Here is a 27,810-nt window from a genome sequence, read left to right as displayed (position 1 = left end):
TTGGTACATAAAATTGTACCCCTAGCCAGCAATACCTATTTCATTTGTACCTTTTTTTGAATCCTTAGGCTAAAGTCAGTAAAGTTATGGCATGTCCTAAACTAGAACAGATATGGTAACGAGCGTCAACAACAAATTTAAGATATATGTGCAACATGATAGCGCTAGAAGATCACGAGACCAGTGATACATCAGAGTGATACTAGACTGCGGCTGACCTTGCAGAGGAGTGGTGTTGGAGGTCTGAAGAGATGTGTCTTGAGTGAGTCCACGATGGAAAATAGTGGGTCCTCAATCTCATCCAGAAAGGGCAGGTGTGGGAGCAGGCTTTTGGTCCAGTCAGGCGCCAACACGCCTGATTAAACTAATCAACCACTACAGTCTTTGCACCGACCATTTCTGGATAAGATTGAGGACCGCTGGCCTAATGGATGAAAGTTAACAGCGATCTATGGAAATGCTGCCTGTGTGCTCTGACTGCCTCTCTCTTGTATGACAGCAGTGTCTACCCTCATATCCGTGTGTCTTGAGTTCCTGTGTTTCCCTGTGTGTCTAATGTCCTCTCTGTGTGTGTGTGTGTGTGTGTGTATGCGTGCACGCGCACGTATGTTAGTGTGTCTAATTGTCCGTGAGTGGGTGCGTGCGTGGGCGGGCTTATTTCCGACCGAGCGCCCCGTTATGTGAACTCCTCTCTCCTCTCTCCTCTCTCCTCTCTCTATCTCTTTTCCAGTTCGCCTCCATGACAGTATATCAGAAGAAGGATTCCACTACCTCCTCTTTGACTTGTGAGTGTTTTGTGAATGACCCGGCTGTAGTATCTCTGCTCTCTTCCTCCCTCTACAGTGTCGTAATGTCCCCCCCCGTTCCGCGCCCCCCCCCCCCCCTCTTCCCTTCATTCTCCGCAACTTTCCAGAGCATGCTCGTGTTTCCATGGTAACAAAGCCAGGCCGAGAACATAGGAAATCCTGCAGCAGTGGCAATCCCCCCCCCCACACACACACACACACACATAAACACTCACGCACACACACCCAGACACAAACACAAACACACACACACATACACTTGCACGCAGACATGCATACACATGCACACATACACACATACTCACACAGACACACATAAACACTCACTCACACACACATAAACACTCACACACCCAGACACAAACAGACACACACATACACTTGCACACATACTCACACAGACACACAAATAAACACTCACGCACACACACAGAAATACTCACTCACTCACACACACACACACAAACACACGCACCCACGCACACAAACATGCACACACACACACACACACAAACACATGCACACATTCCCCATCACCCCTCCTCCCTCACACCACTAGATGCAAAAGTTAATACCAACAAACATGTGCACACAGACAGTAATTTACACCACACAGTCTGGTGCACAGTCTGGCGCAGATACAGACAAGGACTCGCTCCCCTTACAGATTCAAACACTTGTTCTTGTCAATTGTACTTTTTCCTTCCCCGGACTAAGACACTGCGGTCACGGCCGAGGCAGCTGTGGATTCGGGTCACCTCACGCAGAACGCCCGTTCCCGCACACACAGAGCGGACGGGGGCGAGTGTCCCTGCCTGAGGTGGGCAGTGGAGTGCTGGTTGCAGTGGGCCTCCGGCCAACCTTTGTGTCGCTGTTGTTTCCAGGGTGACCGGGGGAGAGCTGTTTGAAGATATTGTAGCCCGGGAATATTACAGCGAAGCGGACGCCAGGTAAGTTCAACTATCTCTTCCTCTCCCTGTCATGTTCTCTCTCGCTCTCTCTCTCTCTCTCTACCCTCCCCACCTTTTCTCCAATCCTTCTCTTCTCCCTCTCTCCTCCTCTTCCTCCCAGTCTCCTTCCTCCTCCTCTCCAGTCCTCACTTCCGCTTTCTTTTCCGTTTTCGCTTTCGTTGTGCGGGGTATCTGTTTCGCATTTTGAGACGGATACGGATTTTAAATAGCATCGGCGGCGGCGCGGAACGCGGTCCCCATAAGTATAGTAATGAGGGAATCAGGGCCGTGGAGCAGTGGAGTGTGTGAACTGGACTGGCTTTCAGGCTCCCTGGCAGGAGGTAGTGCTGGTTCTGCCTGGCTGAACGCGGCCCGGGAGCCGAAGCAGAACGCCCGGCCCGGTTGCTTTTCGTCTCAGGCTGAGTTGCTGATCAGATTCTCTGCATCGATTGTTTACCCCCGATCGGGAGACATATCTTAAGAGCACCGGAGCACTGCTGTGGATTGTATTCTCTCGTTTCCTTTTTCTTGGCTCTCTTTCCTCTTCTCTCTCCCCACACCCCTCTTTCTATACCCCTCTCATTCCGTGTCTTTCACAGTTCGATGCACGCTCACACACACAAGCACACAAAAATATAAAGTCCACTCCATGGTCAGCACCACCAGGAGTGAATGTCTTGGCAGTTAGGCCTTCCAACAGGTTGACTGTCCTGGCTCCATTCCCCACACATCCTCCATGGTTGGCATTTATATAGCGCCTTTATCCAAAGCGCTGTACAATTGATGCTTCTCATTCACCCATTCATATACACACTCACACACCGACGGCGATTGGCTGCCATGCAAGGCACCGACCAGCTCATCAGGAGCATTTGGGGCTCAGGAACACTTCGACACAGCCCGGGCGGGGGATCGAACCAGCAACCCTCCGACTGCCAGAACCCTGCTCTTACCGCCTGAGCCATGTCGCCTCTATGTAGCAGTGAGGCAATACCCCTTCCTGTGCTCAGTCCCCCGCCCTGTGCTGTCAGCCAATGGGTGTACACAGTCCTCTCACTGACCTCACTATAGGAGCTTGTGCTACAAGCCCACTCTCAGCCTGTTACTATTATGGCTATACGTCTCACAGTGCGCCCTCAGCTACGCTGTTATTGCATTAGCCCTTTAGTGACTGTCAGTAATAGAGTGTATGTTTGTGTGTGTGTGACCGTGAGTGTGTGTGTGTTTATTTGTGCGTACAAGTGTGTCTGTATGTGTGTTTGTGTGCGTGTGTGAGTGTGTCTTCGTGTGTGTGTTTGTGAGCGGGTATGTGTGCATGCGTGTCTGTATGTGTGTGTTTGTGTGTGTTTAACGCATGTGTGTGTGCGCACAAGTGAGTGTGTGAGTGTGTATGTATGTGTATGTATGTGTGTGTTCACGTGTGTGTGTATGTATGTGTATGTATGTATGTATGTGTATACGCGTATGTATGTGTGTGTGTGTGTGCACGTGTGTGTGTACGTGCATGTGTTTCTGTGTGTGTATCGTGTATGTACACGTGTGTGTGAGCGTAAATGTGTGTGTATCGTGTACGTACTCGTGTGTGTGAGCGTAAATGTGTGTGTATCGTGTACGTACGCGTGTGTGTGAGCGTGTGTGTGTGTCCCTTGTCGTTCGTTAGCGGCGGTAGAGGATGACTCTCCCTGTGTCTGGCTGGGCAGAGCGCCCTGCGGGCCAGCCCAGTCTCCCCTCTTCTGTGAGCTGCATCCAGGCTGGGGCCCCGGGCTCCCTGCGAGACCTGCGCAAAGTGGGGCTCCAATTAGTGCGGATAATTAGCGCCCGCGTTTGTCTCTCAAGCCGCGCTCCATCCAGCTCCTAACTGTGTCACTGCAGGGGAGGGGCCACAAGCCCCGCCCCACACCTGTCACTCGCAGCCTGTTCCACCAACGGCGTGCGAGCAACTGCTGAGACACCTCATGCACGGTCTGAGAGAGAAACCGGACAAGTGGTGTGAGAGAGAAACCGTACAAGTGGTGTGAGAGAGAAACTACATGTGGTTTGAGAGAGAAACCACACATGTTTTTAGGGAGAAACCGTACATGTGCCCTGAGAGAGAAACCGTACATGTGCCCTGAGAGAGAAACCGTACATGTGCCCTGAGAGAGAAACCGTACATGTGCCCTGAGAGAGAAACCGTACAGGTGCCCTGAGAGAGAAACCGTACATGCGGCTTGAGAGAGAAACTGGACATGTGGTTTGAGAGAGAAACCATACATGCGGTGTGAGAGAAACCATGTCTATGTCTATGCTTCTTGCTATGCCGTCTCTGCCCTGTCTAATGTTAAATTAATCAGAAATTCAGCGAAATTGAAATACAGCACATTTGGTGTGAAATTGCACCAAATGTGCTGTACTGTGGTTCAGTTGCAAATGTTTGTGGTTTGGTCATACATGTATGTGTGTTCATATGTAAATGTGTTCATACTCCTCTGTGCCCAATGTATGCATATGTGTACGTATGTGTGTGTGTGTGTGTGTGTGTGTGCGCGTGTGTATGTGTGTATGCATGTGTGTGTGTCAGCTTGTGTGCATGCAAGTCTGTCCTTTTTTTGCACATGAGCCAGCTCCTGAATCATCCTGAGATACGTGCCAGTCTATTCGAATCCCATGTTTAATTAGGGCCTTTGTGTTTTTCTAATGCAGTTTTTCAATAGTGTGTATTAACATGTAATAATGGCTATTAAAGTGCATCATCACCACAGCTTAACAATTTCTTTTGTGTGTTTGAGGGAGAGATGGAGAGAGAATGTGTATGTGTGATTATGTTTTGTCTGTGCTTGATTGTTATGAGTGTGTGAGAGAATACCTTTTTTTATTTGTGTGTCAACGTGTGTGTGTGTGTGTGTGCCTGGGTGTGTGTACGCCTGTGTCCATGCGCAAGTGCGTGTGTTTGTGTGTGTGTTTGTGTTTCTGCATGTGTGTATTTGTGTGTGTGCCTGTGTGTGTGTGTGTGTGTACACATGTGTGTGTGCCTGTGTGAATGTGTGTGTGTTACTGGCATATATGTTAGCTCTCTCTCTCTCAGTCTGCCCACACAGTAGACAGTGTGTGGGTGAGGATCCTGCAAGCTGTCTCCCTGCTCCAGCTATTAGTCACACTTCCAGCACATTTAACCCCTTCTCACACACACGTCACTCACAGTATTTGTGAGGACCCTATCGGTTTGTGAGGACCGTATTTGGTTTGTGAGGACCATATTGGTTTGTGGGGACCATAGCGGTTTGTGAGGACCGTATTGGTTTGTGGGGACCATAGCTGTTTGTGAGAATCGTATTGGTTTGTGGGGACCATAGCGGTTTGTGAGGACCGTATTGGTTTGTGGGGACTGTGTTGGTTTGTGGGGACCATATCGGTTTGTGAGGACAATATCGGGTTGAGAGGACCGTATTGGTTTGTGGGGACCGTACCGGTTTTTGGGGACCGTACCGGTTTTTGGGGACCGTATTGGTTTGTGGGGACTGTACCGGTTTGTGGGGATCGTATTGGTTTGTGGGGACCGTACCGGTTTGTGGGGACCGTACCGGTTTTTGGGGACCGTATTGGTTTGTGGGGACCGTATTGGTTTGTGGGGACCGTATTGGTTTGTGGGGACCGTACCGGTTTGTGGGGACCGTACTGGTTTATGGGGACCGTATTGGTTTGTGAGGACCATATCGGGTTGTGAGGACCGTATTGGTTTATGGGGACCGTACCGGTTTGTGGGGACATCACCAGTTTGTGGGGACGGCGATGTGGTGGCCCTCAGTGCAGGTCACAGTAGCACGTTAGCGCTTAGCTGCCATCCCGCCGGGATTCTTTCTCCTCCTTCTCCCCCCCTCTCTCACTCTTTCTTCCCTCTCTCCCTCTCTCTCTCTCTCTCTCTCTCCGTTGTTAGCCTGTCTGGCGGTGCCGTGGTGTTGTGTCAGTGTCTCATCATGTTTAAATGGTTTTGTCTCCTCACTGCACCCCCCCCATCCCTTATGCCCCTCCCCTATTTCCCCCTCAAACCACCTTTCACTCCTCTCTTCCACTTGTCCCTTCCTTCCTTCCTTCCTTTCTGCCATTGTCCCACTCTCTCTCTCTCCTCCCTAATGATTGTACTACGACTGGTTCTTCTTCTCCTAAAAATGTTTTTCCTCGTCCACTTCGCCTGTTCACCTCCCCCGTGACCTCTAATCATTCGACGCCCCCCTCCTCACTCCTCCCCCCCCTCCTCCCCACTCCTTTCCCACCCCCCCTCCTCCTCCCTTCTTCATTTTGTCTCCACAGTCACTGTATTCATCAGATTCTAGACAGTGTCAATCACATTCACCAACATGACATAGTACACAGGGACCTGAAGGTCAGTATGTGTAGATCAGCATTGTCCTGCCCGGCCCGACCCGGCCCTCTGCTGCCTGTGTCTGCTTCTGTCTGTCTGTCCGCCCGTTCGTCCGTCTGTCCGTCTGTCTGTGGTTCCAGCATCCTGAACTGCTCCCGATGCACTGGTATCCGCCACCTCCCTGCACTTAACCCCAACCCCCCCCCCCCCCCCCCCCCAAACCAACCACCCCACCCCCTTCTAGCACCCCGCTCTTTTGACCTGTACTGTACTGTTCCCATTTTTCACTCATTCAGTCAGTATGGACACAAATGCTGCTCTTATGCCTCTGTTGACTTTTAGTTTGGCTATTTAATTTCCTTAAAAAAAAATATATATATATATATATATAAATATAAAAATAAATAGAGTTATAATTTTCAGATTCATATTTTCACAACTGTTGTCGGGGGTGACCAAAGGATGACACAGTCCTTCTCTGTGTACGGGCCCGTTAAAATGTCTCCCGCTCGAGATCGGTGCTGATGCATGCTCATCTGTCACAGCGCTGCCCTGAACTTCTCCGCACATTTAAATGTCAACTGACTGTTTAACGGAAGATTTCTCCCATCCTGCGCCGAAGGAGGAGTTTGCAGTTTGCCTAATGGATGAGATTATTGGACTGAATTAGTTTCGTTTCTCTGGGGAGGAAAGGTACAAATTTAAAGGCCACAGCAGATGCCCCGTGTCCTCCCTGCCAGTTAGTCACATGATACACCCGGCAGTCCGGCAGACACGGCACGTAATTTGGAATGATAAACGGCGATACGATATTGATTTGGACTGATACACGGCAATACGATATTAGTTTGGACTGATACACGGCGATACGATATTAATTTGGACTGATACACGGCGATACGATATTAATTTGGACTGATACACGGCAATACGATATTAATTTGGACTGATACACGCCCATATGATATTAATTTGGACTGATACACACCAATGCGATATTAATTTGGACTGATACACGCGGATACAATATTAATTTGGACTGATACACGCGGATACAATATTAATTTGGACTGATACACGCCCATATGATATTAATTTGGACTGATACACGCCAATACGATATTAATTTGGACTGATACACACCAATGCGATATTAATTCGGACTGATAGTCGCACGTGCGTACACACGCTGATGCCGTATATACGATTACGTTCATTTCTACCTGATTGGCCTTTGTTCTGGTAAATTCTAGAAAGGGAAAACGACACGAAGCAAATCTGTTGAAATCAGGCCTCATCCTGATCCCTGCTGGCAAAATGGCGGCCGACGCGTCCCTCGCCGTCGGTGTTGCCGTGTCTGCGTGTGTTTTGACGGGCAGCACGCCCGTGTCAAGGAGGGAAGGCGCCGTTCCGCCCCCATCCCGGCTGAAACGCGACACGCTAGTATTTGTGATTATCCAGTGCAACCCCACCACTCCATCACAGAGGCAGAGAACACTTGCTGCTGTAGGCGTGTTCAGCGTGTTCAGGACAGACATGCTCGCTCACACACGGACAGGCGTGTAAACACACACACACACACACACACAACAGTATATTAGCCAGTCCTAGCCAGGCTACTCAGCCCTAGCCTATAGACAGCAGCTCACAGCTCCTAGCACTGGGCTCAGAGCTGGAATAGACCAAGAATGAGCCAACTGTTCCGTATTCCACATTCCACATTCCACATTCCACATGCCGTCCCTGTTTCCCTCTGCGGAGAGTCACATGCTCACACACTGCGTGTGTGCTCACCTACACGGCTGTGCTTGTCACAGTCACTCCCGTTCACTCACACAGGGGCAGTGTGTTTGCTTCTGCCCACCCCACTACACACACCGATATCTCTGTCTCTGTTTTTCCCTTTTTGCTCACTCAGTCACTCACTTTCTCGCTTATACACACACATGCACGCCCACACGCACACACACACACTCTCACACACTCACATGTATACACACACATTTACACACACGCACATACACACACACGTACTCACGCACACACACACACATTTACACACACAAACACATACACACTCTCACACACACACACACACACACACACACACACACACACATATATACACACACACAACAGACACACACACGTACACACACACACACACACACACACAGTGAGGACAGTTGGGCTGCGGATGTGACCTGCTCAGTATTTCTTCATTGGGAGACCTTTAAAAGCAAGAAGCAGCTTCTCTAATTTATAGCCCTGAACTTTAGTGCCGTGCCAGTCAGAGCCAGAGTAAATCAGGACTCACCACGCGGACACCCAACCTCTCCTGCAGCTGGCCTCTCTCTCACTCTCTCTCACTCTCTCTCTCTCTCCCTCACACTCTCTCACACTCTCTCTCTCTCCCTCACCCTCTCTCTCTCACTCTCTCTCTCTCTCCCTCACACTCTCTCTCTCACTCTCTCACTCTCCCTCACACACACTCTCTCTCTCTCATCTCACTCACACACACTGTTTTACTCTCACACACACACACTCTCCTCTCTCACACACACACACACACACTCTCGCTCTCCGTCGTGCCCGCACATAAACACACGCGGCCATTTATGACATGTGACGTGCAACCCGAGCACTAAATGTCATATCAGATGAATTATTTTATTAGCCTGAGGTATTTACAATAGGAAGACACTCACAGGAACATGTGGTTAAACCCCTCTGACGGCCAGCAGCTCTGAATAACCCCCCCTCCCTCCTCACGCTCAGACTGACAGCCTCATTCTCCGCCAGGAGGTATGTGCATGTAAATGGTAAATGGTTGGCATTCATATAGCGCCTTTATCCAAAGCGCTGTACAATTGATGCTTCTCATTCACCCATTCATACACACACTCGCACACCGACGGCGATTGGCTGCCATGCAAGGCCAACCGACCAGCTCGTCAGGAGCATTTTGGGGGTTAGGTGTCTTGCTCAGGGACACTTCGACACAGCCCGGCGGGGGATCGAACCGGCAAACCCTCGAACCGGCAAACCCTCCGACTGCCAGACGACTGCTCTTACTGCCTGAGCCAATGAGACGACTGCTCTTACTTGCCTGAGCCAATGAGACGACTGCTCTCACTGCCTGAGCCATGTCGCCCCGTACACGTGTACACATGCGCTCGCAACAACACCACGTGTGCATGTAACGGCACCGGGGCCCCGTTCATGTACATATATGCACACACATGTACCACACGTGTTTGATATATGGTGGGATGTGCACAGCTCAGATTTCTCCTCGCCATCCTGTGCAGCACGCCACTGCCCACTGTACGTTACATTACATGTTATTTAGCTGACGCTTTTAATCCAAAGCGACTTACAATTGATTAGACTAAGCAGGGGGGCAGTCCCCCCCCCCCCGCTGGAGAAAATGCGGGGTTAAGGGCCTTGCTCAAGGGCCCCCGACGGCTGTGCGGATCTTATCGTGGCCACAGCGAGATTGAACCACCGACCTTGCGGGTCCCAGTCATGTACCTTCGCCACTACGCTCCAGGCTGCCCGCGTTGGCTTGTGAGAGCAGTTAGCGGTCACAGGACTGTGACGTGTGCGGAGAGTGTAGGGGCGTTCAGTGGTGATGGTGTCTGTATGGCACACTTTTGTGTTAAATGAGGCATACAGGACCTTACCCCCCCTACTACTTGTCCTGCCCCTGCCCCTGCCCCCTGCCCCTGCCCCTGCCCCTGCCCCTCCTACTAGACAACGTTCACCTGTGTCTGTTCATTTGACCCAAGAGCCTCCACTAAGTAGAGCCAGAGAATGATTTCATGCTATTCATGAGTACGGCTGTAACAGATAGCAGATTACATGGGAAAACTGAGTGACTGAAGTGTTTTTATTTGTATTCATTTTTTTGGCCAGCGTTTACCCCCCCCTTCCCCCACCCCCCCCACCCCCCCTCCACACTCTGGCCATTCACTGGGTTGCATACACAGCCCTGCCTCTCCTGACCAGTGTAGTCCCGCTCCACTGCCACCAAGCTCAGACTACTCCATCTCCCAGCATGCATCTGCACTAACACTGGCCCAATGATCTGCGAGTCGCAGGGCTGCTGTTTTCACTTCACCATTTGGGGATCGCTTCCTACACCTGACGGGCAGTGGCATGTCCGTCACCGTGGCCTGTGTGTTCACGGCTTCGGAAGTCTCTTGCCGGAAAAGGTCCGCATTGACTTCCCTGCCCTGTTAGACACTCGCCTTGACACATTTTGCTCTGTGAAGTGAAAATGGCTGAAAACGCAGTTGTATTGGTTCGCCCTAGGGGTTCAAGGCACTGAGGGATGTTGTGTTCTGCATTTTGATTGGTTGGGGAGCTGGAAGGTGTGTGTGTGTGTGTGTGTGCGTGTGTGTGTGTTGGGCAGTGGGGTGGGCTGGGCTGGGGAGAGGCAGGAGTGTGTATGTTTCGGCAGGGACCCCCCCCACCCCCCCCCTCCCTTTCCCCCCCACCTTCTTGGCCTGTGCACGGGGTTGTTGTAATGCTGCTCAGACTAACATGCGCCCCCTGGTGTTTGCATGCAGTCATTGCATCCAGCAGATCCTGGAGGCGGTGCTTCACTGCCATCAAATGGGCGTGGTGCACCGAGACCTGAAGGTGAGTGGCAGGTCCGGTTTTACTGTGGAGTGTGTGTGTGTGTGTGTGTGTGTGTGTGTGTGTATATGTGTGTGCGTCTCTGGTCATCACTTTGTGGATTGTGCCACATGTAAAGGTTGTAAGGTTGAGTGTCACCCTCTGTTGTGAAGCCCAAAGGTTTCTGAATGTAAGCAGTTGTCTTTCCTTACCTGCGATTAAGGAGATTCCGCACGGTGATTGTGTTTCCTGTAGTTGTGTATACAGTATGTGTTGTGTGTGTGTGTGTGTGTGTGTGTGTGGTGTGTAAAACGTCTAAAAACCTATGTTACTGTCGTCATCAACTTGAGACTCATAACCTTCAGCCAATAACCTTCAAAGCACGACCAAAGAGAGGGAAGGCAGGCATTGGGAATAATGGAATGGCGTATCATGAAGTGTCCCATTTGTATTCAAAGATAAAATAAAAAAAAGACAAAAAAAGTGTAGTCATACAGTCAGAAAAATTCACTTCAATGCTGTTCAAAAGAAAAGGCCCTTTTGTTTTACCCAGACACACATGAAATATTGGTGTCTAGCTCGTTCTCCTGCAACTGCACAGAAGCCCGTGTTTTCTGTGTTCTCTTCTGACTGAGGCCCTCCCTTGAATGGAGTGAGCATAGTGAGGGATGCTGAATTAGTTGCAGCTGGCAGGTCCGTTGGCACACGTGTGCCTTCTGTTCAGGTTTGAGCGACCCTGTTTTCGTCTGATTTTGGTATGTGAACCTTCTTCTTCTTCTTGCATCTGAAAACTGGGCAGTTTCTTTGCGTTTCACGAGCCCCTTTGACGTAGTTCCATTCACGTCGTGGGGATGTGCACGCCGTACTAACGTCTTTGGGAAACTTATTCTGCTTCTCAAGTGCACTATGAGTAAGACTGATGTGAGTGGCACGAAAGTTTTGGTTTCAGCATTACGTAATTATGTTTGAGTAGCCTACGTATACGGTATTGGGGTTTTGTGAGGCTTGGAGGGCTTGGATTTAAGTCCAGGTCCGAGACGTGAAGTGAACCCAGCGATCACAGTCTTCCTGTCTGAGGCCCTGCGGATCTGGCTTGCCGGCTGTCTTGCCTTGCATTCTGCATGCCCTGTGTTTGTGTCCGTGCTGTGCATGAGTCTCAACGATGGTGTGAAGACTTTACCTGTTCGGTGTATCCTGTGTGTGTGTTCATGTATTCTCCTATGTGAACAATGCATTACTCTTTTTCTCTCCCTTGATGATGTGTAAACTTTGACTTTTGACATTGTACCAGTACGCTGTGAAACGTACACATAACCAGTACGCTGTGAAACATACAGTACACTTTCTTCTCTTGATTTTTCTTCTGTCACTTAATTAGGCCTATTTTCTACCAAGAGGTACCTGAGGTATAACCTTACTTCAGACAAACAGCGCAATATTTTTCCATAAATGGGTGGTGTTATCAGCACAAACAGCTTTTTTGTGTGTGTGTGTGTGTGACTTGAATCATATTTGTCAAACCCTGTAAGCATACTGCACATCACTTCACATTAGGATCATACAGTAGTAGCTTTTTCTTCAGTAATTCATACTGTATATAACACGGTGGGAAGTCTTTATAGTGTGTGACACTGCCCTTTAAAATGGGCTAACTGTAATAGTCAGCAGAAGTTATAGTTCAAGATTTGTAACTGGAGAAAATTTGGCTTATGGCGTAAGTGCTGGGTCATAGTCCTGGTGCTGCACCGTACAGTACGCTTACAGTGGTGTAAATTTAGATTTGTCCCTTTCCAAATTAAAAAGGCACTATGCCAGTTTCTGGGAGTCGGCGGCTGTTAGGTCAGACGGCTCCTCTCCGTACGGCGTGTGCCGAGGAGGCGGTCCGAGGGAGTTTGAGTTTGAGCCGGCAGGGTTGTGCGTCTCCCGGAGGAGGCGCAGAGGGGAGGCGCAGAAGGGGAGGCGCAGAGAGGAGGTGCAGAGGGGAGGCGCAGAGGGGAGGCGCAGAAAGGAGGCGCAGGGATCGATCGCGCCTCCCCACGCTCCTTCCGCTCCGCTCTCCGACCCACTTTCTCACCTCAGCGGAGCGAGGCCTGGCCTACTTTATAACCTCGGAGACCTTCGGGGGGTTTTTGGCTCCTGCGGGTCCCGCGCAGGGCCTGAACGTGCGCAGCGATTGGCTCGAGCTGAGACCAATCGGTGTTGCCGGAGTACAAAATGAATGTGTGTGTGGGTCTCTTTCTGTGTGTGTACGTGTGTCTATGTGTGATTGTCTGTTTCTGTGTGTGTGTGTGTGTGTGTGTGTGTGTCACACTAGTTGTGGGTCCTTCAAGGCCTTAACTGTGGACTCAAGGCTTCACTGTTCTTCTCCAGGCTTTATTGACACCATTTGTTTCGATATCAGACTAAAGCAGAGGTCAATGCAGGTCCAGTGGGATGATGTACATTTGGCCTCAATGTCCACTGTGGAGGGATAGGATATTCCCCCAGTAGCGCCCCCCTCTGGTCACAATACCCCTGGGCCTCAGCTGGGTATTGGCTATGAGTGAGTGATAATGTAAGGTGAATCTGAAGACTGGAAATGCAGAACCTACAAGCCACACCTTCTCAAAGCGGCAGTGAAGGAAGAATACGACTGTCATGACAGAGTTTTGCTCCACTGCCAGAAGGATGTGTGTTTCCACAGCTGCGTGTGTGTGTTTGAATGGTAAATGGTTGGCATTTATATAGCGCCTTCATCCAAAGCGCTGTACAATTGATGCTTCTCATTCACCCATTCACACACCTACGGCGATTGGCTGCCGTGCAAGGCACCGACCGACCAGCTCGTCAGGAGTAATTGTGGGTTTGGTGTCTCACTCAGGGACACTTCGACACACCCCGGGTGGGATCGAACCGGCAACCCTCCGACCGCCAGATGACTTACCTCCTCAGCCGATGTCGCCCTGCGTGTGTGTTTGTGTAACAAAGTGAGAGAGAGGCTCAGGCTTTCTGATGTGCCTGTAATGTAATGGGCTCTAAATTGCTGAATGAATTCCCCGAGTGGCTGTAAATCACACTAATGAAGAGCCTGGTGCCTCAGACTGCCGATCCATTAGCAGGCATATGTGCAACCGTTTAATTCAGCCCTGCTCCCGGAGATCTACCGTCCTGCAGGTTTTCGCTCCAATCCTAACAGCGCACCTCATTCAACAGCAAAAGCAGGGCTGCCCGGCCCTGCTCCTGGAGATCTGCTGTCCTGTCGGCTTTCAATCCGACCCGAACAAAGCACACCTCACTCACTCAAGCAGGGGGGGTCCTGGTTTAACCGTGTTAAGTTGCTGCCAGTGGGGTTTGGCTGCGGAGAGGGCAGCGTTTTGCTCTTCTGTTCGAGAGAAGAAGAGCGAACACCGGTCTTTGCTCTGAGACTCCTCAGGAGCAGGAGAATGAAGGGGGGGTGTGGGGTGTGGGGTGTGGGGGGGTGGCCGCAGTGACAGAAGCTACCTCTGCTGCAATGCAGGGGAGCCGGTGACACCCCCACACACACACACCCCCACACCGCCCCATCCACCGAGCTCCCCACCTTCCAGATGGCGTGTGTATATGTGTGTGTATGTGTGTGCACGTCTGTGTGTGTGTGCGTATGTGTATGTGTGTGCTTGTGTGTGTGCGTGTGCATGTGCGTGCGTGCGTGTGTGCATGTGTGTGTGCGTGCGTGCGTGTGTGCGCAGGTGCGTGTGTGTGTGTGTGTGTGTGTGTTTATGTGTGCGTGCACGTGTGTGAGTGTGTGTGCGCATGTGTGTGTGTGCGTGCACGTGTGTGAGTGTGTGTGTGTATGTGTGCGTGCACGTGTGAGTGTGTGTGTGTATATGTGTGTGCGCATGTGTGTGTGCGTGTATGTGTGTGTGTGCGTGCACGTGTGTGAGTGTGTGTGTGTATGTGTGTGCGCGTGTGTGTGTGCGTGCACGTGTGTGAGCGTGTGCGTGTATGTGTGTGCGCATGTGTGTGTGTGCGTGCACGTGTGTGAGTGTGTGTGTGTATGTGTGTGTGAGTGTGTGTGTGTATGTGTGTGCGCATGTGTGTGTGTGCGTGCATGTGTGTGTATGTGTGTGCTTGCGCGTGCGTGTGTGTTTGCGTGTGCCAAACGTGTTAGAGAGAGGAGGCGGAAACGCCGCAGTGGTGGGGCACCAGTGTGCCTGGCGCAGTTACGCCGCGCTGCTGACAGAGATTAATGAGACTTCCCCTAATCTGGGACGCTGAATGGAGCTCTCGCACCCACACCGGCCCGAGACAAAAAACAGCGAAAATAAACCCCCCCCCACCGCAGGGAGACGGGCTGGGAACCCGGGCCGCCACGAGGTGTGGCGGGGAAAAACCACTCCTCACTCTCCACAGATTTGGGTGCTGCGTTCTTTTATAGCTCCTGTTTCACACGGCCTGTTCCTCCACACATAGACCTCTTATGATATGCTGCGGATTCCGTATACAGTAGTTCTTGTTTGCGTCATGCAGTCCTGCGTATTTGATTGTGTGTTTTGCGTGTGTATTATGTGTGTCTGTGGGTGTGCGTCTTTGTGTGTGTGTGCACGTATCTGCGTGCACGTGTGCGTGTGCGTCTGGTATGTGTGTGTGTGTGTGTGTGTTCCTGCGTGTATACAGTGTGTGTGTGTGATGTGGTGATGATAGCAGTAACCTTAGTGACCCTCTCTCCCCCCCTCAGCCAGAGAACCTGCTCCTGGCCAGTAAGTGTAAGAACGCAGCCGTTAAGCTGGCCGATTTCGGGCTGGCCATCGAGGTGCAGGGGGATCAGCAGGCCTGGTTCGGTATGTGATCGCCGTGGCGACAACACCCCCCCCCCCCCCCCCCCCCCCCCCCCCCTTCCCCCCCAGACCCCCAACACAGGGGCAGAGCCTGTCTCTCTGCCAGGCTGCTAGTGCAGCTATGGGACTGACTGAAGCCATTACCACAGCCTGCAGTTTAGAGCAGAGTTCCCCAACCCGACCCTGGAGGGCAGTGTCAGGTGTACTTCAGCGCTTAAGTGCTCAAACTGAGCCATTGATTGGCTGAAGAGGACATTAACCTTGTTTCCTGGGCCTAAATTGGCTGCTGATTGAACAGTCTGCAGACACCGGGGCCCTCCCGGACTGCAGTTTGAAATGCCTGCTTTGCTTAAAGCGTTCTCCGGCAGGTCAGGGGCGGTGCGGCAGACATCTAAATCACTGCTGGACCTTGGACCAGGAGGGCTCTGGTGGGCTGTCTGCTGGAATCTGGTGTTAATCAGTTAATCAGAGGCTGATTTCACAGGTTACACACCCCACCTCCTTTCCTGGGTCTAAATTAAAGTGAAAAAACACCAACTGCCCACGCCGCTACCCTCCAAGGTTAGCTGAGGACCTCGATCAGAAAAACACTGTTTTTGCAATACAGTGAACACGGACTTCAGTCTTACATATGGTTTGATGACAGTTTGGTAGAGTACTTTCACACGTAGCTTTGTTACCACAAAAATTCTGGCCCCAATCTCGATCAGTGCAGCAACCACTGTACAGTACAATCAGTGCACTAAACCTTATTTTCTCATGTGAAATGTCCGGAACTGGGTTGTTTATATTAAATGGGTTATTTGTGAATACATTGAAGTCGCAGTGGATAAGGAAGTCTGTGAATAAGAAATGGCTGTGTACCATTGGCAATAATATTTTAAAGGCTGGCCAAGTTCAAATTGGTAGGTGTGTTTATTTCCTTTGAGTAAAATGCCACCATTTTAACAAGTCCCATAACAAATTAAGATTAAATGTATGAACGTTTTAAAATAGGTCTGTGTTTAAGCTGAGAATTTGCTTGTTGAGGCGAGGATCTGTGTTGCACTGGAAGACTGGTGTCCAACTGCGGGTGTGCAGCGGGGTCTGACCGTGTGTGTGTGTGTGTGTGTGTGTTGCCATGTGGCAGGGTTTGCCGGGACGCCAGGGTACCTGTCCCCTGAAGTGCTGCGGAAGGAGGCCTATGGCAAGCCTGTGGACATCTGGGCCTGCGGTGAGAGAGAATACACTCACACACACACACTCACTCACACACACACACACACACACACACACACTCACACTCACACACACACACACTCACTCACACACACACACACTTACACATATACACACTCACACACACACACACTCACACACTCACACACACACACTCACTCACACACACACACACACACACACACTCACACTCACACACACACTCACACACACACACACACACTTCCACATATACACACATACACACTCTCACACACTCACACACACACACACACACACACACACACACTTCCACATATACACACATACACACTCTCACACACTCACACACACACACACACACACACACACTCACACACACACACACACACACACACACACTTACACATATACACGCACTCACACACTCACACACACACACAAACACACACACACACTTACACATATACACACACTCACACACACTCACACACACACACACACACACACACACTTACACATATACACACACTCACACACACACTCACACACACTTACACATATACACACACTCACACACACTCACACGCACTTACACATATACACACACTCACACACACACTCACACACACTTACACATATACACACACTCACACACACACTCACACACACTTACACATATACACACTCACACACATATACTCACACTTACACATATACACACACTCACACACACTAACACATATACACACACTCACACACATATACTCACACTTACACATATACACACACTCACACTCACACACAATTACACATAAACACACACTCACACATATATACTCACACTTACACATATACACACACTCACACACACTCACACACTAACACACTCACACACACTCACACACTCACACATATACACACACTGACACACTGACACACACTCACACACACTCACACACATATACTCACATACATACACACACACTCACATACACACATACACACACTTAAACATATACACACACTCACACACATATACTTGCATACATACACACACACACACACACACACACTCACATACATACACTCACACACACACACACACACACACACTCACATACACACATACACACACTTACACACTCACATATACACACTCACACACACATACACACACACACACACTTATACACACATACACACACTCACACACATACACCCAAGCATGTGTACACACTCACAAACATGGTCAATAACACACATGCATACAGTATACAGGAGCGCACATACTGTGCAAACACACAGAGGCTGGCATCAGTACAAGTTGCATGTGGAATCCTTGTAATGTACAAAATGAACATTGCACACTTCAGAGTACAGTATACATTCTGTTATCCCTGCTAGTGATGATTCTTGCTTCTCATTCACCCCTGAGTTAGTTTATTGTCAAGGCCAGGTTATAGTCCAGAGTGTTGCTCTACAGAAAACTCTGCAGAACATTTGTGAAAGTTCTGTTGCTGCCAGACGAAGACTGTGGTCATTGTCCTTAGCAAAAATATATACACTCACTAAGCACTTTATTAGGTAGAACCTGTACACCAGCTTGTTAATGCAAATATTGAAAAAACATCCAGTGAACAGCAGTTCTGTGGGCAGAATGAGTTGCTAATGAGAGAAGAGCCAGACTGGTCAAAGCTGACAGGAAGCTGACAGTAACACAAATAACCACAGATTCCAACAGTGGTATGCAGAAGAGCATCTCTGAACACGCAACGCGTGAAACCTTTTAGTGGATAGGCTACAGCAGCAGAAGACTTAATAAAAGTAAAAAAAAAAAACCTCCAAAATAAATACCTAATAAAGTGTTCACTGAGTGTATGCCGCCAGCAACGTCATCGGTCACACACATAAACCGGCCTTAGCCATGTCAGCGGTGCAGTCAGCGCGGGTGACAGTGTTTCCCTCACCTGTACTTGGCCCAGGCGTGATCCTGTACATCCTGCTGGTGGGATACCCCCCCTTCTGGGACGAGGATCAGCACAAGCTCTACCAGCAGATCAAAGCAGGGGCCTACGACGTGAGTGTCATCACATTACATTACATTACATTACATTACAAGGCATTTAGCAGACGCTCTTATCCAGAGCGACGTATGGTTGATTAGACTTAAGCAGGAGACAATCCTCCCCTGGGCTGTGCGGATCTTATTGTGGCTACACCGGGATCACCGACCGTGCGTGTGTCCCGGTTATTTACCTTAACCACTACGCCGCGGGCCGCCCCCACAGATACAGATACAATCGGAAACCCTTGAAGAACACGTCAACTTCCAAAACTAGCATACCGCAGATGCTGGTCTCGCGAGTGTGAGCTAGGTCTCACTGCGTCTCTCCCGAGAGGTGGAAAGGTCCAGGGGACAGAGAGCAAGACGCCTCCCAGTAACTCGGCCGGCTCCTTTCACTAATTAGCTCTACCTCCTGGCTGAATTAGTGCGCTAATGAACAAATCCAGGTGATCGGAACTAAATACCTGGGAGGCCTTTTACTCTCTGAACCTGGACTGCCCACCGTGTCACTCTCTTTCTAATTCTCTTTATCCTCTGTCGATCCTTCTTTGTCTCTCCCTCATTCCTCTCTCTTCCTCTCTGCCTTTCCCTCTCTCTCTCTGCCTATCTCTCTCTCTTCCTCTCTGCTGATCTCTCTCTCTCTGCCTATCTCTCTTCCTCTCTGCGTATCTCTCTCTCTCTCTGCCTATCTCTCTCGCTCTCCTCTCCCTCGGTCTCACTCGCTCTCTCTCTCTCCGTATCACACTTCTCTCCCTTGCTGCTTCTCCCACATGACTCACACGTTGTCTCTTATTTAAATGTGGCTTATGTAACCAGATAACCTCTTTCATATTTTAAATGAACAGAAAGCGTTTGCCTGTTCCATATTCATGTGACCTCCTTCTGATAAAGGGTTTTACTAAATGACTGGAATTAAGTCTCTTCAGTGCATTCGGTTCAGCTCACAGACACTAGCAGATCACCCTGTGTAGCTGGGATATGGTGTCATTGTGTAGCTGGGATACAGTGTCACTCTGTGTAGCTGGGATATGGTGTCACTGTGTAGCTGGGATACAGTGTCACTATGTGTAGCTGGGATATGGTGTCATTGTGTAGCTGGGATACAGTGTCACTCTGTGTAGCTGGGATATGGTGTCACTGTGTAGCTGGGATACAGTGTCACTCTGTGTAGCTGGGATACAGTGTCACTGTGTAGCTGGGATACGGTGTCACTCTGTGTAGCTGGGATACGGTGTGGCTGGGATACAGTGTCACTCTGTGTAGCTGGGATATGGTGTAGCTGGGATACAGTGTCAGTCTTTGTAGCTGGGAAAGTGTATGATCTGTGAGCAATGACTAACTCTCTTTCCTTTCTCACGGGCACGCACGCACATACACATTCACGTGCACACACACGAACATTCACGCACACACACATACACGAATACACACCCACTCATACACACACACAAACATTTACGCGCGCACACACACACACACACACACACACATTCACGCACACACTTACACATGCATGCACACACACACACACTCTTTCCTGCTCCTGCAGTTCCCCTCCCCTGAGTGGGACACGGTCACCCCTGAAGCCAAGAACCTGATCAACCAGATGCTGACCATCAACCCCGCCAAGAGGATCACCGCCCAGGAGGCTCTCAAACACCCATGGGTCTGCGTGAGTGTCCCCTCCGAGAGCCGTGCGCATACGCAGAAAGCATATACTCACACACACACACACACACACACACACACACACACACAGACACACACACACTGATCCTAATGCTCCTCTCTCTCTCTCACAGCAACGCTCTACTGTAGCCTCTATGATGCACAGACAGGAGACAGTGGAGTGCCTGAAGAAGTTCAACGCCAGGAGGAAACTGAAGGTTTGCCATGGCCATCTCATCAATACCCAGCCATGAACTACAGACACCTGCCATCTCATCAATACCGAGCCATGAACTACAGACACCTGCCATCTCATCAATACACAGCCATGAACTACAGACACCTGCCATCTCATCAATACCCAGCCATGAACTACAGACACCTGCCATCTCATCAATACACAGCCATGAACTACAGACACCTGCCATCTCATCAATACACAGCCATGAACTACAGACACCTGCCATCTCATCAATACACTGCCATGAACTACAGACACCTGCCATCTTATCAATACCCAGCCATGAACAACAGACACCTGCCATCTTATTAACACACAGCCATGGACTACAGACACCTGCCATCTTAACACACAGCCATGGACTACAGACACCTGCCATCTTAACACACAGCCATGGACTACAGACACCTGCCATCTTATTAACACCCAGCCATGACTACAGACGCCTGCCATCTTATTAACACACAGCCATGGACTACAGACACCTGCCATCTTACTAATACCCAGCCATGAATGACAGACACCAGCCAGGTGTTTCATTCACAGACTCACAGTACTGACGCTTGCAAGACATCGTGTCCACAGCCGAAACAACTGACACATGGCAGCAGTGTTTTGCGAGATTCGGGCTGAGTGCCACACTCAGTCCAGGCCAGTAAACTATTAAACACGTAATGAGGACAAAAGCCCTAAAAAAAGCCCCCCAGAAAGAAAGAGAAAATCAATGGCCAGCTCTGCATCGGCGTGAATAACCCAGTTTAGGGTTTGCAGTGGTCCCGAATGAATGGGAAAAGCAGACCTGGGTCAATTATGTAATTCTTTGCGATTGGATTCATATACTTTTCTGTGTTCGATTCATCTCGCCTGGTGGAATCGAGGCGACCAAGATGACCGGAAGGCAGGGTTCTCAGAGTGTTTCCTAGGCTGCAGTCAAGCTCGGTAAAGCATAGTAAAATATTTGAATCCAAAACATAATTGCCCCAGGTCTGGTGAGAGGTTAGCGTCTGATATGGAGTTGGGGGGGCTGTGTGGTGTGAGGGTGACCTGCCTTATCTCTCCCGCAGGGGGCCATTCTTACCACCATGCTGGTGTCTCGGAACTTCTCTGGTAAGTAGGAGACACCCCCCCCCACCCACCATTTTCTCCAAATCTCCCCCCCTCCTTAAATATAACATCAAGCTGCTCCTCTCCTCTCCCCATATGGGAGTAGAGAAAGCCTCTGGAGTATTGTTACTTTTCCAAACAGGAGGATTGTCTGTTTGTCTTTGACGCGGCGTCGTTTGCTGGTCTGGGACCGCGGTATTGTCAGAACAGTACGGCAGTTGAAAGGATTCGTGATCCTTTTTTAAAAAAGTGATCTCATGTACACACGTCCGTTTAGTCATCGTAATGAGCGAGTTCGGCCCCTAACACCCACGCGGCTTAATCACCTGTCTGAGGATGTGCTGAAGAGTAACTTCACTGCAGTGATGGAGGGGTCCGTGGCTCTGTAGGACACTCACGCTGAAAGTGCGCTCGCCTCCCTCCGCCTACGGAGCGCTTCACAGGAGTGATGATATCATGGTCGGGGTGTGGTCATTGGCCTGCTCGTCAGGGGCTGTAGTTTTCAGGGGTATCCCTCTGCTCCTCGTTCTGCATTCACGGGTATCCCTCTCGGGCCACACACTCACTGGCCGTGGCTCCGTTTGTGAGGGAACGCGGTGTGTGTCCATTCGGGTCCTTTCCGGCGTGTTCTGGGCGAAGGTAACGGCATGAGTGTGTGTGCATTCTGACTGTCTGTCACGCAGGTGTGCTGGTGGTTATGACAGGCCGCTGTTAGAATGTCTGTGATGGAACTGCTCCCACCACTACTTTTTCACACACACGCACACGCACACGTTCACACGTGCACACGCACACGCAGTGAGACTCATGCACACACACACACACACACACACACACACACACACAGTGACGGGTGGAGGGCGGAGGGCAGAGGATGTAGGGGTTGTCTGAGCCCTCTCTCTCCGCCCTCTCTCTTCTCTCTCTCTCTCTCTCTCTCTCTCTCTCCGGTGGGACCTCATTAACTCAGTGAGCTCTCTGGTCTCCTGGGGGGGGGGGGGATGGGGGGGTCTGTGATGTCACTGCTCTGCTCTGCACTCCAGGGTCCAATCTCCCGCTGTCATTTCAGACTGCGGGGGGTAAAAAGATTCACTGTCTGGAACCTGTGCTCAACAAAAGCTCGGTCCACTCTGCGGGCGGCACACTGGCGGGCTAAATAAACCACTTCTGTTTCAGAACGGCGACAGAGGCCCAAAGGCTTGCACGCAGAGCTCCGCCCACGTGCCTTCCTCGACCAATTAAAATCCGCCGCTGTGTTTTTTTCCCACCTTGCCCCCTCCTTCCCCCCCCTTCTTGTCTTTTAATCCCCCCCCCCTCGTTCTCACACTAACGGATTGTTCTTCTCTCCTCCCCCCCCCCCTTTCCTTCTTTCTCTGGGCTGTCGTGGTGGTGGTGGTGGTGGTGGTGGTGGTTGTTGTTGTTGTGGTCGGGGACTCAGTGGGCCGCCAGACCACGGCTCCCGCCTCCGTCTCCGTGGCAGCCGCGGCCGGTGCCGCCGCGGGGCTGGTGGAGCAAGGTAGCCGCCCGCGCGCTAGAGGGCGCCCTCTCCTGCCCCACGCTTCGCTCCATCCCTCCCTCATCCCTCCCCCCCCCACCGTTTCTCCGTCCGTTCAGCATGGAGCTCAAAGCATGAGGCACTCGCCGCGGACCGCCAACCCCCGCTTCCTTCCAGCCCGGCTCTGACTTCCTCCTTCAGACGGGGCAGCTGTCGCGCTCTCCTCTCACCTCCACATCCTCCATTTTGACCCCAACAGGGCCGTGCATGAGCGACCTCCTCTCTGTCCCTCTCTTTCCTCCCTTTCTTTCCTTCCTTCTTTCCCTTTCTGTTACTCACTTCATTTTTCCCTCCAGCCTTCCGTGGGCCGGCTCTCGTTCTCTCTCTCTTGCTCTCTCTTGCTCTCTCTCTCTCTCTCTTTCCATGCCGAGTTTCTCCAGTCTTTTCCAGCCTCCTCTACCTCTCCTCTCTTTCCCCGCCCATGTCCCAACTTCCTTTTCTTACACTTCTGTCTCTCCCTGCCTCGTTTTTTGATTGTGGGACAAGCCAAGCTCCCCCCCCCCCGTATTATTTGAAGGATGGTATGGCCCTCCTGCTGGCCTGCTGATCTGCTGGCCTGCTGAATGCTGCATGGGGCACTGGCCTGGTGCATGTGATGCAACGGGGGGGGGGTGACTGTGATGGAGACATGATGCATGTCAGAAGCTTTGTCTGTAAATTTTATATGTAAGGTTAGGGGGTTCTACATGAATGTCTAGCCTACCGAAAAGCTACTCTGGGAGATTTGAATGAACTCTCGCATGTGGTAGATGAAGCCAAGTGACTTATTTTTCAACGTCGTTTCTCTGTACAGCAGCATAACATAACATTACATAAGGCAATGGCCAGAACAGGCCATTCAGCCCAGCAATGCTCGCCTTTTCCAACCCCTAAGTGCACCTACTGCCCAGTTCGCCGAAAGGCTAAATAGTATCTAGCATTTCCAGCAGATGCGATGCGTATGTAACCATTACTGCAACGAGGCAATTAAAGGCTGTGATAAGTGAAGCAGTCCGGGGAGGTGCTGTGGGGCTGTGGGATCTCGGTTAAACCTTCGCCAGAGTAATATTTGCCCAATGAAATATTCATGCGCTGCCATTTCGCGTTTCCTGTTTGGCTATGGAGAGGCCCGTAGCTGGGAGCCTCTCGGCCTGACTGTGCTACACATATCCCTGTTTCACAAGTCTGAGCAAGAGGACACACACTCACCGAGCACTTTATTAGGAACATTTTTTCCTTGTTACACCTACTTATTCATGCGATTATCTAATCAGCCAATTATATGGCAGCAGTGCAATGCATACAGTCATGTACATATGGGTCAGCAGCTTCAGCTAATGTTCACATCAACCATCAGAATAGGGTAAAAATGTGATATAAGTGACTTTGACCGTGGAATGATTGTTGGTGGCTGGCAGGGTGGTTTGAGTATCTCAGAAACTGCTGATCTCTAGAGTTTGCAAACAGTGGTGCAAAAAAAACAGTTCTGCAGACAGAAACGCCTTGTTAATGAGAGCTGTCAGAGGAGAAGGGCCTGATTGGTCAAAGCTGACAGGAAGTTGACAGTAATGCAAATAACCACACATTACAACAGTGGTATGCAGAAGAGCATCTCTGAACACACAACGCATCATAACTCTCAGTGGATAGGCTACAGTACAGTAGAAATACCTAATAAAGTGCTGGGTGAGTGAATTTAATTGGCCTGTTGATAATCCTCAGGTCATTGTTACCTGTCCACGTATTGCAGCAAGTTGAACAGACATGAGCCGTGGTTGGCAGAAGGCCTTGTGCCTACTCAGAATGGTTTGGGTGTGGTGATTTTGGGGGGCACAGTGGTAGTTTGATTGTGGGGGAGGGGGGTCCAGCTGTAATCTCGTTCTGGTCCACCGTCGTTGGCTCTGTGACCAGTAGGCCGTTCCTCCTGGTGGGAGTGAATACGATTCGCCGATGGTAGCCGCGTCACCGCGGAAACAATTTGCTTGGATTTGAACCCCCTACCCTTGAGCCCCGTTCTCCTTCACGCTTTATTTCAGGGTCTCCTCTTCACTGTGACTTCTCTTTCTCTTAATCTCTCCTTTTTCTCCGTTCTGTCCTTCCTGTGGCTTCTGTAATGTGTGCCAAGGTAAGCGGCCCCTCCGGGTGTGTGCTGTGGGGAAACAGCGCCCCCCCTCTGAGCTGACAGGGAACTACGCTTCCAGGTTGTGGAGAAAGGAGGCAGAGGGGTTTATTAAGGGTCCGCCCCATCACCTGTAAAACAAAAAATAATCTCTTCAGGAGCTAAATATAGAGTCGTGGGCCAAAGGATTTCCAATGTTGAATATTGAGTCGGGTGCTTTTTTTCCCTAAAAATAGGACTATGGTTCATAAAAAGGTAGAGTAAGTTCAATTGAAGCGCAGAAACTCTGCCGTTCTGCCTGTTAGTGCCAGTGATTGATTGACAGCCTTGAAGAGTGTGGAGCTCTGTCCTGAGATGGGGGCAGAATCCCTGATATTCTCACTGTCCCTGGAACCCCTGTTATATAGAGAACGACCACATTGCTTATGCGTAAGTTGTTTTTTTGTTAAATAAGCAAAAGCTCGTTTTTTCCTGTCCAAATTATCCGAACCGTGCGACCATTTTCCTGCTCAGGTGCTAAAAACGTCTCCGTCGCAGAATCTCTGTGTCCTCTGTTGTAAAAAAAAAAAAAGAAAGAAAGAAAAAGGAACACACACACGGGATATCTGGCCTGATTTCCTTCAGAATACGAGCCATCATCCCCTTTATTATCCCCTCCCCACCGCCATGACTTCCTGTTAAAAAAATAAAAACGGGACAAAGTCTGCGCCTTTACCTAGCGTAGCGTCCCGATGCTAATCCCCTCGGTGAGGGTAGATGCCACGGGCAGCCTGCTGCGGGTGCTCTAGATGCAGAGGTCGTTTGATTGGCTGACAGGGCGGGCGTGGAGCTTGAAGGACGCCCGGGCCACGTTTCCCATCATGCACCAGCTCGCGCCTCGTTAGCTCGTTACGCCACTTCCGCTAATGAGGCTGGCTCCTGGCTCTGTGAGGAGCTGGAGACAGGGCACTGAGTTGGAATAGCTGTGTGTGTGTGTGTGTGTGTGTGTGTGTGCGTGTGTGAGAGTGTGTGCGCGCACAATCTCTGAATATCCAGATTAAATCAGCGTTTAATTCCCCGCTCTGAGGTATTATGGCAGATACCGTGCAGCGTACCTCCTTCTCAATCTCACTCATTATTTATTATCCTGATGGATGTCTTTCAAAGTGGGTAATCCTCTTTCTGTCTGAAAATTCCCTCGATTTTTTTATGTGTGTGTGCGTGTGTGTCTGTCTGCTGTTCTGCTTGTTGTAGCAATGCCACACTCTCCTGAGCTCCAGGGTGTGTGTGTGTGTGTGTTTCTGCTTCGTACTGATGGGTTGGGTTTGAGGGTCATAAATTGCATTACCTCTCTACTGCTTTCAGTTAGGGAATATTAAGAGGACAGTTTGATGTTGTCTCTTCTCTGAACAGCACGCTGTTTACCATCACCCCTCTGAACCTGTCTCTCTCTCTCTCTCTGTCTCTCTTTCTCTCTCTCTTTCTCTCTCTCTTTCTTTCTCTCTTTCTCTCTTCCCCTCTGCAGCAGCCAAGAGTTTGCTGAACAAGAAAGCCGATGTGAAGGTAAGGCAGGAGACCTTCGAGAGCCAAGCGCCGCACAGACCTTTCTCTCCGCCACTCCTCTCCTCTCCTCCTTTTCTCTCTCTCCCTCTCCCTCTCTCGCTCCCGCTCTCTCCTGGCTTAGCGTGTGCTGCTGCTGCCGCTCTGGATCTGAGTGCGTGTGTCGACAGCGTCTCTCCTCGCTTAGGGCCCATTACACATCTTCTGTAAGCTGTGTCTGCTTGTGATGAAAACTGCCTCTGGTTCTCTGCTGATGGTTGCAGCTTCTTTTGTGTAGCTCTGTGTGTGAGTGTGTGTGTGTATGAGAGAGTGAGAGTGTGTGTGTGTGTGTGAGAGAGAGATAGTGAGAGTGTGTGTGAGAGACAGTGAGAGAGAGTGTGTGAGAGAGAGTAAGAGAGTGTGAGTGTGAGAGAGAGAGTGTGAGTGTGTGAGAGAGAGTGAGAGAGAGAGTGTGAGTGTGTGAGAGTGTATGAGAGAGAGAGTGTGTGAGTGTGTGAGACGGTCAGGTAGACTGTGAGCCTGACCGAGGATCTGCAAATATTCGATTTCCTGCTGAGAAAACTATTTTTTGGAGTGACTACCCAGTATCCACCTGAACCACACTGATAATGTTACCTATTTTAGATCTACACGTGGTATATCAGTTATCGGGGAAATGTTGTTGGTTTGATTTCACTTACAAGGCGAGGTACATCGCAGGACTTGCTGGCATCCCAGGCTCTTTGGTCATGTCAGAGACCCAGTGACAAGAGTGTAATTCAGTGTCGATTCTCTCCTCCTCCACCGGTCACGCTCAGTTGTCTGGGCGCTGTGTGTTCCCAGCCTTGTG

At 50.3% G+C, this 27,810-nt stretch overlaps 1 protein-coding gene across 15 annotated transcripts in view; it reads left to right on the top strand.

Moving 5' to 3' along the window:
- camk2b1 (calcium/calmodulin-dependent protein kinase (CaM kinase) II beta 1) overlaps positions 1-27,810 on the top strand; it is a 78,427-nt gene that overhangs the window by 18,856 nt on the left and 31,761 nt on the right. For 5 of the 15 annotated variants that reach the window (XM_061259971.1, XM_061259963.1, XM_061259976.1 and 2 more), the window contains exons 4-14: positions 731-785; positions 1,691-1,756; positions 6,044-6,116; positions 15,415-15,517; positions 16,644-16,727; positions 18,697-18,791; positions 20,329-20,451; positions 20,582-20,665; positions 21,753-21,795; positions 23,228-23,305; positions 26,947-26,984. In XM_061259971.1, coding sequence (XP_061115955.1) covers positions 731-785; positions 1,691-1,756; positions 6,044-6,116; positions 15,415-15,517; positions 16,644-16,727; positions 18,697-18,791; positions 20,329-20,451; positions 20,582-20,665; positions 21,753-21,795; positions 23,228-23,305; positions 26,947-26,984 — 842 coding nt within the window. Of the gene's footprint in view, positions 1-730; positions 786-1,690; positions 1,757-6,043; positions 6,117-10,669; positions 10,743-15,414; positions 15,518-16,643; positions 16,728-18,696; positions 18,792-20,328; positions 20,452-20,581; positions 20,666-21,752; positions 21,796-23,227; positions 23,306-26,946; positions 26,985-27,810 lie in introns of those variants that run through there. The other 10 variants (XM_061259975.1, XM_061259965.1, XM_061259973.1 and 7 more) reach the window with 4 other exon arrangements.

Source organism: Conger conger, chromosome 11, assembly GCF_963514075.1.
Source record: "Conger conger chromosome 11, fConCon1.1, whole genome shotgun sequence".
Taxonomy (NCBI): domain Eukaryota; kingdom Metazoa; phylum Chordata; class Actinopteri; order Anguilliformes; family Congridae; genus Conger; species Conger conger.
Note: the sequence above shows the minus strand (reverse complement) of the source record. Positions and strands in the feature narration are given on the sequence as shown.